Source organism: Penicillium waksmanii (genome assembly GCF_028829765.1).
Source record: "Penicillium waksmanii strain IBT 27052 chromosome Unknown utg000007l:1.0-4314555.0:1.0-4317578.0, whole genome shotgun sequence".
Classification (NCBI taxonomy): domain Eukaryota; kingdom Fungi; phylum Ascomycota; class Eurotiomycetes; order Eurotiales; family Aspergillaceae; genus Penicillium; species Penicillium waksmanii.
This window is the reverse complement of record NW_026643253.1, coordinates 3,001,110-3,015,709: the sequence shown is the minus strand read 5'-3', so window position 1 is coordinate 3,015,709 and position 14,600 is coordinate 3,001,110. Positions and strand designations below refer to the sequence as shown.

The 14,600-nt window shown below is 50.3% G+C and overlaps 5 protein-coding genes across 5 annotated transcripts; 1 reads left to right on the top strand and 4 right to left on the bottom strand.

Moving 5' to 3' along the window:
- Positions 1-2,232: 2,232 nt before the first annotated feature.
- On the top strand, positions 2,233-2,907 carry N7481_007964 (uncharacterized protein; the record flags this gene model as incomplete). Its single annotated transcript, XM_057267183.1, has 1 exon — positions 2,233-2,907. One exon carries the CDS (start codon positions 2,233-2,235, stop codon positions 2,905-2,907), a length of 675 nt encoding a protein of 224 aa, XP_057121384.1.
- Positions 2,908-4,377: 1,470 nt separating this feature from the next.
- N7481_007963 (uncharacterized protein) lies at positions 4,378-4,888 on the bottom strand (the record flags this gene model as incomplete). Its single annotated transcript, XM_057267182.1, has 2 exons — positions 4,378-4,526; positions 4,837-4,888. The coding sequence occupies 2 exons, from the start codon at positions 4,886-4,888 to the stop codon at positions 4,378-4,380; spliced, it is 201 nt and encodes a 66-aa protein (XP_057121383.1).
- Positions 4,889-5,900: 1,012 nt separating this feature from the next.
- N7481_007962 (bifunctional C97 family peptidase/thioredoxin family protein) lies at positions 5,901-7,835 on the bottom strand (the record flags this gene model as incomplete). Its single annotated transcript, XM_057267181.1, has 4 exons — positions 5,901-7,397; positions 7,451-7,672; positions 7,732-7,746; positions 7,800-7,835. 4 exons carry the CDS (start codon positions 7,833-7,835, stop codon positions 5,901-5,903), a joined length of 1,770 nt encoding a protein of 589 aa, XP_057121382.1.
- A 417-nt stretch (positions 7,836-8,252) lies between these two features.
- On the bottom strand, positions 8,253-8,789 carry N7481_007961 (uncharacterized protein; the record flags this gene model as incomplete). Its single annotated transcript, XM_057267180.1, has 2 exons — positions 8,253-8,517; positions 8,596-8,789. The coding sequence occupies 2 exons, from the start codon at positions 8,787-8,789 to the stop codon at positions 8,253-8,255; spliced, it is 459 nt and encodes a 152-aa protein (XP_057121381.1).
- Positions 8,790-10,064: 1,275 nt separating this feature from the next.
- On the bottom strand, positions 10,065-13,037 carry N7481_007960 (MCM DNA helicase complex subunit MCM6; the record flags this gene model as incomplete). Its single annotated transcript, XM_057267179.1, has 3 exons — positions 10,065-11,159; positions 11,221-11,356; positions 11,413-13,037. 3 exons carry the CDS (start codon positions 13,035-13,037, stop codon positions 10,065-10,067), a joined length of 2,856 nt encoding a protein of 951 aa, XP_057121380.1.
- Between the last annotated feature and the right edge of the window lie 1,563 nt (positions 13,038-14,600).

Below are 14,600 nucleotides of genomic sequence, written 5' to 3'. Positions count from 1 at the left end.
GAAAGGGGCAAAAGGGCCACGATGCTGATGATCGTCGATCAACATTACAGTATGGATGATAGTTATGGGCCGCGGCCCGACCCAAGAACCAGACTCTGGCAAGACACGGGGCTAGAGTCAGTCTCCAAGCCTGTGGAACAGCTCGAGTGATCGTCTCTCTAAGACAAAGGTACGCTGAACCTGTCAAATTCCAATGGCCTCTGTGGCGGAGAGGAGGTTGCCGGGGCCAGCGAGATGATGTATCTGATGTCAAGTTCGACGGGCCGGCCCCCTTTATTTCTATATTTCCCCGGGGGCCAGCGCGGAAGTACGGAATCTGGAGATGGAGGTTCCTGGTGGCCGGGTTGTCCTGCGCGAGGGTGGTGATTTATTGACCTGTCGACGATCATGTTGAAGAAGGGGCACCGGGGAGATGGATTGATCCACTTGGGTGCATCGGGGGGGAGGATTGCTGGGTTCCGCGATCTGTTCGGATTGATTGTACATTACGGATACATACTTCGGAAAAGGGAGGGGAGGAGAGGGGTTAGTTGGTGTGTATGAAAGACAAGAGTACGAGTATTGGATCATCTCGAATGCGTGGTCGATCATAGGTCGGATCAAAAATGGGAGTTCATTTCATTGATTCTTTGCGTGGCCGTGTTAGTGTGATAAGTGGATGGCCGATGTTTGGTCTGGACTCGGGACAAAGAGGGACGAGGGGGGGTGTGGGCATGGGAGCGGGAGTTGGAGACGGATAAATGGGGAAACGCTGATTCGCGGAAAATTGGGGTTCACTGGTTTACTGTACCGAGGGAGAGGAGAGGAGAGGAGAGTAGAATAGAGAATCAAAGAATTAATAGGATAATAGAATAGCAGAGTAATAGAATAACTAATTGAATAGCAATTATACAAAGTCTTCTATCTTGTAGTAAAAGAATGCATGGTTGCATGGTTGTGGTAGTACCCGAGTCCATACCCTAGGCTATACTCCGGTACTCCAACACCTCGGCTGAGCGTTGAGCCAGTGGACCGCGGGAACCGTTAACACAAGCCCGAACACACACACTCAAAGAGAAGACTACCACTCCCCCTTTAGGCAGGAATTCCCCCCCGGACCCGCCCGTCGGGCCCAGCCCCGGCTCTTTCTATCCACATGCGAGGGCCAACTTCTCCACGGGGGCTCCTTCGAGGGCTTCTAGCTTCGAACAAACCACCCTTAGACCCGTCCCGAGGTGGAGGACCGGTGGAGAGTGCGGAAGAACTCTTCGCGTGAAAGGAGAACCGCCCTTGATAATCACCGGATCCCCCTTGGTGCTTCTCGTAGATCCTACGCAACCCTAGTCCACTGTACTCCGTATCAACTATCGATTTACCAGGATATCGACCAGGGCCTCCCATCCCGACAGGGACGATCAACTGTCATATTATCAACTATCGACCGAACAAAGAAACGGTGTTGACGTGTGTTTTCGACCGTTGACCGCCAAACCAACACACATCTCAGGAAAAGTACGATACTCCGTACCCTAGGCACGAATCCCTCTTTGCTGTCCGGAATCCGGAATCCCGCAGGCTACTCCGTGTGTGTGTATTCACCGCAACACAGCAACACAACACGATATCCCAGACTTCAGAGTTGACAGTTGACAGTTGACTCCTACAAAGTACTCTCTCTACTCCCAAGTAGTGAGTACTCTGTGTCAGACGGATACAATCCGACCTTCCCCGGAAGTGATACATCGGGCAAAAAGGGATACACCAGAAAAAAAAGAAATAACCAAAATCGAAAGTCCGCCCGATCGAGCAGATCTGCAGCTGCAGACGCTGATTGATCGCCCGCCGGAAGTGCAATCCGCCTCGGAAAAAGTGGGCACACAGTGGACGGGAATCAAAAAAGGGAAAAATCAAAACCCGAAAAATCAAAAAGAAAAAGAAAAGAAAAGCCCAGGGCCCCATTTTGGGCGCAAAAATCGAAATAAATTGGATTTGTCTCGGGGCTGCAAGGGTGTCGCGGCAAGTCTAGAAGCCTTCCCCGGCTTTGATTCTAGACATCCGCCCTTCACACCGTCTTCTTGATAAACACTCCATTCACTCCACTTCCCTTTCACTACATTATCTTCCTATCGGCCCCTCTCGACTTGACCTTTCTTCTCATTCATACACTCTCCACTACTCTCACCTCTTATCTCAGCTACTACACGATATCTCCATACTTCCACCACATCTACACACATCACACACATCACCAAAATGGTGATTCCAATCCAGTCGCGTCTTCGCGGCCTGTCGCCGACTAAATCGGCGATCCTGGCACCTGTTGCTAGTAACGACTCTGCTGAGTTCGGCTTCAGCTACAGCGGTAGCTCCTTTGAATGCTCTCCTCTCTCCAACCCGTCCGCTCCGCCACCAACCCCCACCGACTCTTTGACCGATATTCACCCTCGCAAGTCATCCTTCTCCAGTGAGTATGGGATGGGCGCCGCCTGTGCCTTCCCATCCTGGCCCAATCGCCCCTCGTTGTACAGCGGCGATTCCAGCGATTCCTTCGTCAACAACGCGTACCTGACCGACGAGGATCTACTCTGGATGCCCGAGAACGCGGGTATCGCCGAATGCTGCGAAGAGACCACCAAAGAGCAACAGCCCCAGATCTTCTCCTCCATGACCATGGAGCAACAGCTCAAGCTGGTCCGCGCTGCGGCCGAGGAGGAAGACCGCGCCCGCTTCATGGCCAAGGTCGAGGCCCATGCCCGAGCTACTCAAGTCGTGCGACAAGCCCAGTTGGCTCGAGTCTGCGAGTCCGAGTCCAACACCAGCTCCACCACTATTACCACCCCCAAGCGCAGCAGCAAGAAGCGTCGTCCCGTCCTGACAACCAAGCGTCGCGCCCACTCGTCATCGGCCAAGGTCATGACCAGCAACTAAGAACCTACACTACACCCACACCACTGTCGGTTGTAGCGCGGGCGCTTCAACAAAACAACGATCAGATTACCACTTACGACGACGACACTTCTCTTCTTCCTCATGTCTTCTACCCACCAATACTTTTCCATATCTACAACGACCAGCCCTTCCATGCATTTGGTTGGAGCTCCTAATGTTTCTCAATCACCCGTGATACCCGCACGCTCCAAGCGAATCAGATGATAAAGCTCAGGCAGCTGCGAGATCGCCGTCAGCAGTGCCGATCACACCCAGGCGCACCGGGGGGGTACACATTTCTTTTTTCTTTCTTTTCCACACGGCGCGCCGATGACGCCAGCAAAGGGCAGCCAACAGCCGTGGCAGCAGCAACAGCAGGAAAGATTGCGACAGCTGCCACTGTTGATTATCTCCACACCAGCCCCGCGCTTACCTAATTTATCGCTGTCGGCGGCTTCCAGAATTATCTGCCATCTCCATCTGCCATCTCCATATCTCCCCGGTGGCTCCGATCTCCTCCCCTCCCACCCGGAGTATCTTTAATGTACCCCCACACTACACCGCCGCTTCACCTTTGACTCATACTTTGCATTTTCCTCCGTTGTCGCATCTGCAGCGCTTCCGTCTTTTCCTGTTTTTATCTTTTTCTTTCTTCTTTTTTCCTTTTCTTACCCCTCCATTATTTCCCCACTTCCATTTCACATGATTCTTCACGGTCTTCTGATTGCATTTCCGAAGCGGACCCGGTGTTTTTTTTTTCTTCCTTTCCATTTTCCTTCTACCCGTTCTAGCGCTTGATTTTCCGCAGATACCCACGATCCGAATACCCCATCTTGTATCCTTTTTCTTTTCCTATTCATTTTCGTCCCGACATCCGCCGCGCAATTCCAATTCCAATACCAATACTATTTCTATCTTTTAATCTTTTCCATTTCCCCATTGGGATATTATTTTCTTCCGTATTTTGATCACCCATTCCCGCCCGCTTTTCTTCAAGGTCCGCGCTGCCCCTCCCTCGAAGACCCCATTTTATCCGATTCCGCGCTCCGCGCTATCTCACCTTGACGCCTGAGCGCCACGCCACCAAAGCCACATTGTCCTCTTCGCGAGTGTCGGTGTGAGTTGGCGCGAACAGGTCGGGCACGCAATCGGTACTTTAGTTTAGAAGAAATAACAATCTGCTTGATCTACCACACTATCTCTGCATTTATTCCTATCATGTTATTATATTTAAATCTATACATGTATACCTAGGTACACCTGCATGTATGTACTTTGTAGTTTAAACCACCTACGTAGATGCCAGTGCTGGTACTACTACTACTACTACTACTACAAGTAGTCAGTTAGTCACCGATGCCATGCGATGCGATGCCAGCGTAGCACACCGTCGCACCACAACACAAGTCTAAAAATGGACCTAGACCTGGACTTGGACCTGGACTTCCCGTCACCGTGACTCGGTCGCGTCTAAGGCCAGCGGCTCCGTTCAGCCCTGCTCGCCTCGCCTCGTGTCCGTCCTGTCGTGCTCTGGCTCGGCCTCCCCGTGTCGAGATCAGTGGTTCGGACCTTCTTCAGGCCGGGGGCTGTGACTTGCGGCGGACGGCGGACGGCCGGCCCTGCAGATTACATGCAACGGTGAGATTGGGCTTTTGCTTTGTGCGAGTGAGGAGGGAGGGAGGGAGGGGAGGGGGGGAGGGGAGGGGAGGGGAGGGGAGGGGAGGGGAGGGGAAGGCGAGAAACTTGAAAGCAACATGGTGCAAGACACGAGGCTTGTCCTTTGTCAGCAGAACAGTTTCTTGTTTGGGGTTGGGCCATAACGTGCTCGGGGAGGATGGGATGCCTGCGAGGAATATCAATCACTTACTTCATTGGGAAAGAGGGTTAGTTCGTTGGTATGTTCCAAGTTGATTTCTAATCTTGTCTGACTTGGACTGGGCACGGATGAATGGCCTTGGCCCCGGGTGTGTGAGGGTGGCATTGTTAATAGAGATGCTACTATACTACTATCTCTGACATGCATGTATTTGATCTGGGATGGACGAGGTACCATGTACTAGTACTACATACTAGATACCTTGAGCACCGTTCAGAGGCGATCGGTGATTTCCAATCATATACCTTGAAGTTGTCACTGTGAGTCAGAATTATACGATATCAAAGATCCCTGACCCTGGCCTGTCTCCAAGCCGAGATATCCGAGAGTTTCGTCTGATGGTTCGGTGAAGAGATACTACTAGTACTATTAGTAGACGGACACGGAGGAGACGCGTTCATCATGTGGGCTTGAGTTTGAAATCTCACGAAAGGCATTTATTACTAGCTATGGAGGTAATATCGAATATAGAGTGGGTGATATTTGCGATATGTAATATACTAGATTATCGAGTATATCGATCCCAAGTCGGCCTTAAGGACGTACGGATAGTAGTACCAGGATAGGGCGTGTCTTTCCTTTGTAGAATCTCTTTTAGAGACCATGCGATACCGTCGCTTTCGTAAAAGGGAAAGCAAATGTTGAATTAAACCATATTTCTAGCAATAATGCTCACATTTAACACATTTGGAAATTGAATAAAGTTAACCTGAAAATGTACAATGCTGCCTTGCCTATTTTCTTTTCTTGCTTATACATGATATTTGGTGGCCTTAGAAACAAAAATGGCAACAGGAATTATAACCCTTTTCTTTCCAAAAAAGAATAAAATAAAGACAAAGACAAATCTCTACATACGCGCTGACCGAAGACCGCGTTGCGGTAGGCAGAAAGTCTCGAAGGAAAAAGTAGAAAGAAGAGACAAAGACTGTACGTCTATTATAAAAAAAGATCATTTCTAATTATGGACAATAACACCGCTGCGAACCAGGTTAATACCTTGTCGAAATACACTAATCCTAGGTTGAGTCAAAGGCAAGATACCGAGAGATTTGGTCCGACGACGCAGCAAAGAAACAAAGGACCGAGGGGTTTACAGATATCACATGAAATGGAATCATAGCCCTTTGCCAAGCAATTCACCACCAATCTCCTTGAGAAGCGGTTCCTTCTGCACGGCCGAGATCTTGGACTTGGCCCGCACGGTATCAGCGACACCCATCGCTCGACAAAGATCAACCAGGGCCCCGTCAAGCGGGGCTTCGTAGACAAATAGACCGAGTGCGAACAAAAGGCCGTGTAGAGCCTCGATGCTCTGGTCCTCGCGAGAGATGGCCTCCAGCAATGATGCCGTAATCTCGACCTGATCTTCCTCTGTGAGGGGATCGGGATTCCCATCGAAGCGGGCGTTATGGTTGTAGGCTGCGAGGTTGTAGGCGAAGGATGCTGCCACGACGCGGAGGTTGGAGTGCGAGTCCAGGAGGGAGTTGATTGCCAGGCGTAGAGTGGTTTCACGGAGGAGCGAGGTCGGTGAGGTTAGTTGGTCGGGGTATAATGGCATGCTGAAGAGGTTGCAGGATAGCTGGAGGGCAACGATGCGTAGGTTGTAAGGGCAGTTGGAGAGATCGTCGGCGGATAGAGGGGATAGAAGTGTGAGGAGGGTCTTGTGCTGGGCCTCCTCGGCGAAGTAACCGCTGACGCGGGGGTCGAGGAAGAGTAGGCGGACCAGGTCGACGACTGCGAAGAGGGAGTCACTGGGGAGTGTTGTGTAGGTTGATTGCAATGACGTCGCGAAAGCATGAAGGTCTGGAACTCTGATGTCTGCAATTGGGGTATTACCATTACTGGCAGACTGGCGCTGTTTGACAAAGTCTATGATTGAAGCGACGTCCGGTGTCTCTCGGAATGATGCAGGAAGCTTTTGCACAAGCTTATCCAGCGGTGGAACCTTCTTATAGGTAACAAAGTTGGAGATAGGCCGCTGTAAGCTGGGCAATCTTAGTTGACGATGAGGATGGGTTGGATTTGCCATCTCCAAGAGCATGCGGACATTCCCTGAGAGCTGGCCTGGGTTGGCACCGCTCCACTGATCTAGTTTTTGCCCTTTCAAAAATGTCATGAAAGTCGGCGTGGCGCGCACGCCGTACTTCATGCTGACATCGTAGGCTGAGCCAATATCGACCTTGATGAGTCTAGCTCGATCGCCCGCCTCTTCCGCCAGCTGATCATAGGTCGGATAGACGACCTTACATGGCGGGCATGTTGACGAGGTAAAGAATATGACGGCGCACGTGTTTGATGCCGCGGCTAATTCACTCTCTAGCTGAGATAGGCTGCTGACATTGCGGACCGAGGCGGGCGCTGGATGTTGTGTGGCCCTTGGTTGCTGTGCAGCCTGTGGCTGAAAGCTGGGCCCAGGAAAGGTGCCGGGACCAGTGCCCTGTGTGGACCCCCGCAAGGCGTTCTCAATCTGTGGCTTCATCATCTGCCCGAACGGAGTATCTAAAAATGTACGCGGCAGGTTGCGGATGTGCTCCGGAATACTTTTTCCAACTAGGAACATGGCAAAGTCCTGGGTGAAGTTGTTGCAATTATGAAGAAAGAGATCATAGGACTGCCAGAGTGTTAAGAAAGCGTGGACCATGGATGAATTCCTAGTTGACGCACCTCGGGTGTATAGATCGTGGCTAAAGATCCGAGGTATTCCTCAATCACTTCATTCGGAAGCTCTGTTTGTCCCATGTGCACCTTTTCCATGGGCTGGCCATGGTGAGTGGTGCCGGGATTGGCGGTCTGGATGCCTTGGCCAAAAAAGTACTCCACGCCATTGAGCACAAGTGCCGTGTGATAGATTGCGTCTATCTGGGTTCCCGTCAAGGGTTGCGAGTACTGATTTGACCGGTTAGGTAAAGCTCATGCTGTGCCATCTTGATGCTTTGTGTACGTACCATACGCGCAAGACCCTGTGAGGTGAGTCAGTTTGGATGCACAATAATGATATTTTAGAGCAACTTACCTGGGAGAGGTCATAAACATACAGCTCGACGTCCATTGGGAAAATGATGTATGTGTGTTCTGGAAGTAAGTGACTTGATGGGGCCGAACCGAGTTGATATGCACAGCCCAAGGCAGGCAGCGATCGGGTCACGTCAGCACTCACATTCCGGTGGCTTCGACCATTTTCTGGCGATAGAGACACTTCATATATATGATTGGGACACTATATTATTACTATACTCTAGAATATCAGCCATGTGGATATTCTATTCTATAATAATAATAATTATTATTATCAGAGGTGAGCTGAATAGATAGAAAATTAATCTTAAATCATAGAAGGCACTCATAATAGCCGGACACGGGTCACATGCTCGTTCTATTTGAATCATTAATTACATCTACCTCCTTCCTAGCCAACGAAATTAGACAAAAAATTCGCTTCCAACATAAATATTGGCCTCTCCCCCGCTTAACCCAGAGTGATCGGCATTTCAAGGGTACCACTATATTCACAGTGAAGCTTAATGCCATCGCTAGGGTTATCCACACAAACCCAGTTGCTGCCCTCCGCACTCGAGTCCACCAGGACCCGACCCTGCTCTTGAATGGGGTCGGATTCATCGCGTTTGAGGCCGAGAGTGAACTGGTGCAAATCCGGTGCGCCGCCTGGGAATTGAATGTGGTATTTTCCATTGTTGCAGCGAGCGCGCTCCTCGGGCTTTTGTCCATACGTCCTGTTGATTCAACCATCAGCTAGGATGCCCACGTAATATAACTCTACCTGTTCGCCATCCGCACCGCCTGAGACTTACCAGATTAGGTTGCAGTCGGTGGGAGTATCATTTGGGTAGTTGGCATCGGTCAAGACAAAGTGTATGAATGCGTCGAGGCCGACGTTGGCGTTGAAATCGGTGATTTGGAGAGAGGTAGCTTCGCGCTTGGTTGAGGCTGGAGCGGCGAGGGCTGAACTGGCAGCCAGGAGAACGGAGGCGATGGTGTACTTCATTTTGAAGGAATCAAATTAAATGTTTGGTCTGGGATATTATAGTGATTGGAGAAATAGAAGGCTTGTGCTTGCAATTGCTTGAGATGCTGTTGTGTCTGATCGAGAGAGAATTAGCGGAGACCAGTTCCCTTTATAAACACTTTTCATCTGGTCTTTGTTTTCTGTATTATTGATGTGCCAAGAGCCAGCTCTAGTCTGAATGAGACATTCCAATGGAACCTGTCTGTCAAGCCGTGCCCTCTGTAGTCCGCAGTCAGTCAGTTGAGAGGACCCTGGGGCTGAGCATGCATACAAAGATGCAGGATCCGAGAACAGCAGTAAACTGGGACGCCTTTGCCAGCGTCTCCACATATCGGGAGAGCCTCTTAGAACAGAGCCACAACATACTACTGGAAAGCATATCCCAGCATAATAATCGATTTGGTCCAATGATCTATTTCTGTACCCCGGCAGCTGCCGACGCCACAGGGTGCGTAAGGCCTCCAACTTGGGAATCCCCACCAGTCTACATACAGAGTAGTCAGGAACCGCAGCCAGATCTTGTAGATCACCATTACAAGCAGTAGCTCAGTTCTGTCTGAGACAAGCCCAGACTCAGGCTGATTTGACTGCTGACCTGTTGCATCTTTGTGGTTATTTTGAGCTCGTAAAACCGACCAATGGTAGGGATGATCAACGGCTATAGTCACAAGCAAGGAGATTTACTAGTAGCTTAGCTAGTTCCTTCATGATTTAATTGATATAGATTGTCATACTCAAGTTAGGTTGCGAAGGATTGATGAGACGGTTATGCCTGGCGTTGAGATCCAGGATTTAGCGATAGTTTCCAAGGTTCCCCGCGTCACATTGAAATACCAGAAACCTTCGACAAGTAACGCGTAACAGTCATGGCAGCCAAGCTTGAACCTTGGAAGTTAATCGTTCGTGCAAGATTCGATCGCCCCAGGCCGTATGTCGACAATCTTCCAAGGTTGGCCTCGGCTGGCCTTTCGTGTCTACTGCAGCCTAACAAGTACTAGTCGCATCTGGATTTCCTTAATTCAAGCCATGCAAGAACCCAAGCTACTGGCAGTAATAATTGAACAACTTGAAAGTCAAGCTAGAAGATATAGAAGAATTATACATTCGTGCTCAAGAACGACTAAATTGCAGGAACAGATATCATCACTCGTAACCCCTATGCTCCATTTATTCCATCCCGAAAATGCTAAACATTGGACCCAATCCCAGAAACAGACAAACCCAAGCCCAGACAGAAAACACACGATGGCGACATTACATCTCCTCATACGCAACGTTGGGGTGCATAACGTATAGGACCTTATCTTCAGCAGTCTGTTGGGTGTTGCCTTCATCTTCCATGAGATCCGATGCGATGCGTAGCAGGACGTGATCCTTCACCATACGCTTCAGGACCTTCTTGACGAGATCACGCTCACGCTGCATATCTTCGTGGTTGTTGAGCTCGCCCTCAATCTGCTCGAGATACCAGAGGATCAAATCTTCCTGCTCGACACCCTCACCCTGATTGACCTCATCCTCGCGGATGCGGCGCACGATCAGGTTCAAGATCTTGGAGAACTTGTCGTATGTGATCTTCGTCTTGCTGCGTTCCTGCTGCTGTGCTTGCTCGCCGTCATCGCGCATTGGGCTGTCATTCTCACGGTCACGGTCGTCGCCCATTTCCTGGTCCTCGCCATTCGGGGCGGGAACATCATCGTCTATCTCGACATCGTCCTTCTCGACGGTGACGATACTCTGGCGCAGAAGATCATAGGCCTCAATGACGAACTTGGGGTCAACTTCCTCGACGCAGTTGGCCTTGGCAACGGCCTCGGACAAACGAATGAGGGATTCAAGTTGACGAACCGTGATACGGTACGAAGAGCGACCCATACCACCCTGGGCATCGTTGGCACGCAGCTCCTTGTATTTCTCGACAAGGAGTGCCTTGGCCTCATCGGTGAAGACAGGGCGAAAGGTACGCGCAAACTGGATATAGCGCTGCAGCTGTTCGGTGCTCAGTTCGGGCTCGACAGCCTCGTCGCGGTTCATGTGCACGTTCACAATGTGTTCGGCCAAGTTGCGGTCGACGCTTTCCTTGGGCTCGTCGCGGATGACGAAGAACACATCGAAACGACTCATGATGGGTGCACTGAAGTTCAGGTTCTGGCGAAGAGTGACCTTCTGGTTATAGCGACCGCCGATGGGGTTGGCGGCAGCGAGAATCGAGGCCCGGGCGTTCAGTGTGGTATGAATACCAGCCTTGGCGATGGAGATGGTTTGCTGTTCCATTGCTTCGTGAATGGCGACTTGGTCCACGATGTCCATTTTGTCGAACTCGTCAATCGCACAAATACCACCACCGTTCTAAAAAAGAGAGAGTTAGTTGTGGGAATTTGGTAGATTCTTGGATAAGGCGAGAACATACAGCCAGCATCAGGGCACCGGCCTCAATGGTGAATTCTCCAGTCTCGGCATCCTTCACCACGGATGCTGTCAGACCAGCAGCCGATGAGGCTTTACCACTGGTGTAGACCGCACGGGGGTGCAAGGAGCAGACGTATCTGGATGGTCATGTCAGCAATCAAAACAAGAAATGGGTTGCTACGAATTTACTCACTTCAAGAACTGACTCTTACTTGTGGATGGGTCGCCGACAATGCAAATGTTGATATCACCACGCAGCTTCAAGCTCTCCGCCTGGGTTCTCTTGCCAACACCGCCGATCAGTTGTAGGAGAAGACCCTTTTTGATCTGACGGTGACCCCAAATCATCGGCGCAAGTGAGTCAACCAAGCGCGAATAGATGTACTCCGAGTGCACGAGTCTCTTGAGATCCTGCACTTCGGTGGGAGTCAGACTTTGAAGGAAAGCCTCCTGGGCCTTGTCATCATTCATATCAGGGTCCTGATTTTGGTTCAATGAGGCGAGAATGTTGTTTGATTGACCACTGAGCTGCTGCTCGGGCTTCTGACCGGGTGTAGTGGTATCTGGGGTCACCATACAGGCCAGGAAAGCGAGTCGGTAGGTCAAATCACGAACACCCAGGGCCTTCAACCCAGACACTCCGCCACCGCCAACCTCGCTTCCACGGAAAGAGTTGTTATCCCGAACTGCCTCGGGGCGCACGCCAGGGAGACCTAGCTGGCTCACATCGGGGACGACAATCAAGGTACCAGTGAAAATGCAACGCTCACCGGCCTTAGCACGATCAACCATCTCGCCTCGCAAGATGACGTCCATCGTGCGCGGCATGCTACCGGTAGGGATCTCATGTGAAGACTCCTGAAGCTTAACCTTTTGCCAATCAACAAAAGTACTTTTGCCAATATCCAGGCGCCAGCCGTTGCGGTTACCGCATGTGTGGTTCGGGCATTCGGTGGGCTCGGTGTATTTGAAGGTCTGTTCCACATTGTTTACAACTGTTTTACAGCCCTCGCAGATGAATGATCCCAGCGACAATTCAGGACGAATTTCTGACGTCCGTGTGACCGTTCCGGAGATCGAGAGAAGTTTGCCAATCTGCGAGGTGCGAAGTTGGCGGAGTCGTGAAACCAGGGGCAGGTTGTAGAAGGCAAGAGCAAACAGCTTATCGGTCTGTTGGTGGCGAGTCTTTTCGCGAATTTGGCGCTCCAAGTCGGGGTTATCGGAGACGCTGGCGTAAGCAGATGCGATGGAGGTGCTGGGTTGCGAGTTGGCGCTAGCGGCCATGCGATGCGACACAAAGTAATCACCCTCATATTTGGCCACGAGGTTGTGAAGGGCCTTGGTGAGGAAGGGGAGGAATCGATAATATTGACTGGCGATGGCATCGGCCAAAATGGGGTTTTCCAGGGAGGTCAGGTGGGTGAAGTCCACGTAGAGGGTTGACAACTCGAATTTCTTCATGCCACGAATCTGAGCAATATAGTATTTGTCGCTGAGAATCTCTCCGGACGATGGAGGGGCTGATGACGAGGGCTCCTCCATGAATGTCTCGAGCAATTCCTCGAAGGCCTGTTGCACTTTTTCACCAGCCTCATCGACGACGGGCGGAGGGGCCGAAGCGTATGGGTTTCGTAAGCGACTGACGGCCGAAGTGCTGGTTCCGACAACACGATCATCGGGGAAGGCGTTCATATCACTCATGGGGCCATTGCTCTCGGAGCGTCGTGAGCTAGGTAGATGGTCGGACTGCAGATTCTCGCGGGCGCCTGACCCCGAGCCCAGCTCGGACTGGAGAACGGCGTCGAAAAGGGAAGACATTGGCAGAGAGCAGTGATGAATTGATGCTCTTGCGCGGACACCGAGGTGGGGGAGAGTTTGGGGGGGAGGGGAGGATGATGAGGTATTGGAGGAGGAGGGGAAGCGGTGATGCGACAATTTTTGATGGGACCTTTCACCCGTTCAGACACGCCCGGGCACAAAGTTCCCCTGTCGACGCGAGACGCGACTTGAGACGCGTAACCGGAGGATTGATAGTCCGAACGCGTTAAGTGGTTCCTAATCGGGAAGGGGCGACCCAAGTATCCACCGAGTCTGGCAGTAGTCCATTAACCCTTTGTCCACTTGTCCGGGATATATCATAACTATGGGACCTCCCATCCCCTACAGCTACAGATACAGCCCCCTTCATTAATCGTAACCAGGAAGATTTCTTGAATATCTTTATTCGAATCCCTAGTATTAGATCTTTCCCTAGAGAGAAGAAAAGTTAGCATCGCAACATAAGAAAGAAGACTAATGAAAACTCACGTATGTCCTTTTGACCATCGTATTTTGACCAGACACTCAAGGTCAGACATCTTTAATTGTCCCTGAGTCATAAAGTAATCATGAAGGATCTGGATCTGGATGTCACTCCATGCCATAAATTGTGTCTTGTAATGAGGACCTGGGAGAATCTCTCCAATTCAATAATATGATACGGCTTGTAGGATCAGACACATAATGAACTGGAGATAGCTATCCTCCATTCTGACTGATCCGGATTGTTTCTGTGATCCATCCATGTAACAAACTTTGAGTTGGTTCGGTGGTTGCACTGAACTATGTCAGCATCCGCAAAGAAAAATGAAACAAAGAGAATTGCACAAATCTGTAACCTTGCTATTGAAGAATGATTTCCAACTTTCAACAACCTTATTCTCACAAGTACGAGCTGCAGTGGTCATTGGTAGCTCGAGACTTTTGGTTTCAGCTTCGAAATTCTGCAAAATTTCTTTCGGAAAATAATCGAAATTCTGGTATCTCTTGTGGAGTTGGGTCGTTTTGGGACGAGGAGGAGGCATCGCATTCCGTGAGTTGTCATGTTGGACATTGGTGATGTCCTGTAGTGTCGATCTTGTCTGGGATCATAGGGGATGGATATACATTATAGATTCCAATGGCAGAACACAGGGCTGGCCTGGCAAACACATATCTGGAAGATAAAGAACTGACCGTCCTTACCACGAAGCTGATTTGTAATGATGGAACGAGATAAAAGTAAGAGTAGTGTTGAAGCTGAACAGCCTCTAAGCGAGTAGAAGAGGCCGTACATAAGAACCAGCCATAAGGGATAGAAAAGGATGTCAACAAGGAAATAAAGAATGAGAAGAAGAAGAAGGAGGAGGAGGGGGGGGGTAGTTATGATCATACTAGAAAGGAAGGTATACAAGTTGGAAGGAGCGGCGGGCGGAATGAGTATCCCCCCCCCCCCCCAAATGAAATCATAGTTGAGAGCTGCGTTGGTAAGGTTGAGACGGATATAATTCTACCATATTTTTGAAGGGATTTATAGGGTGATGACCGCTTCTTTGACTTGAAGCCTACTAGTATGTATGTTAA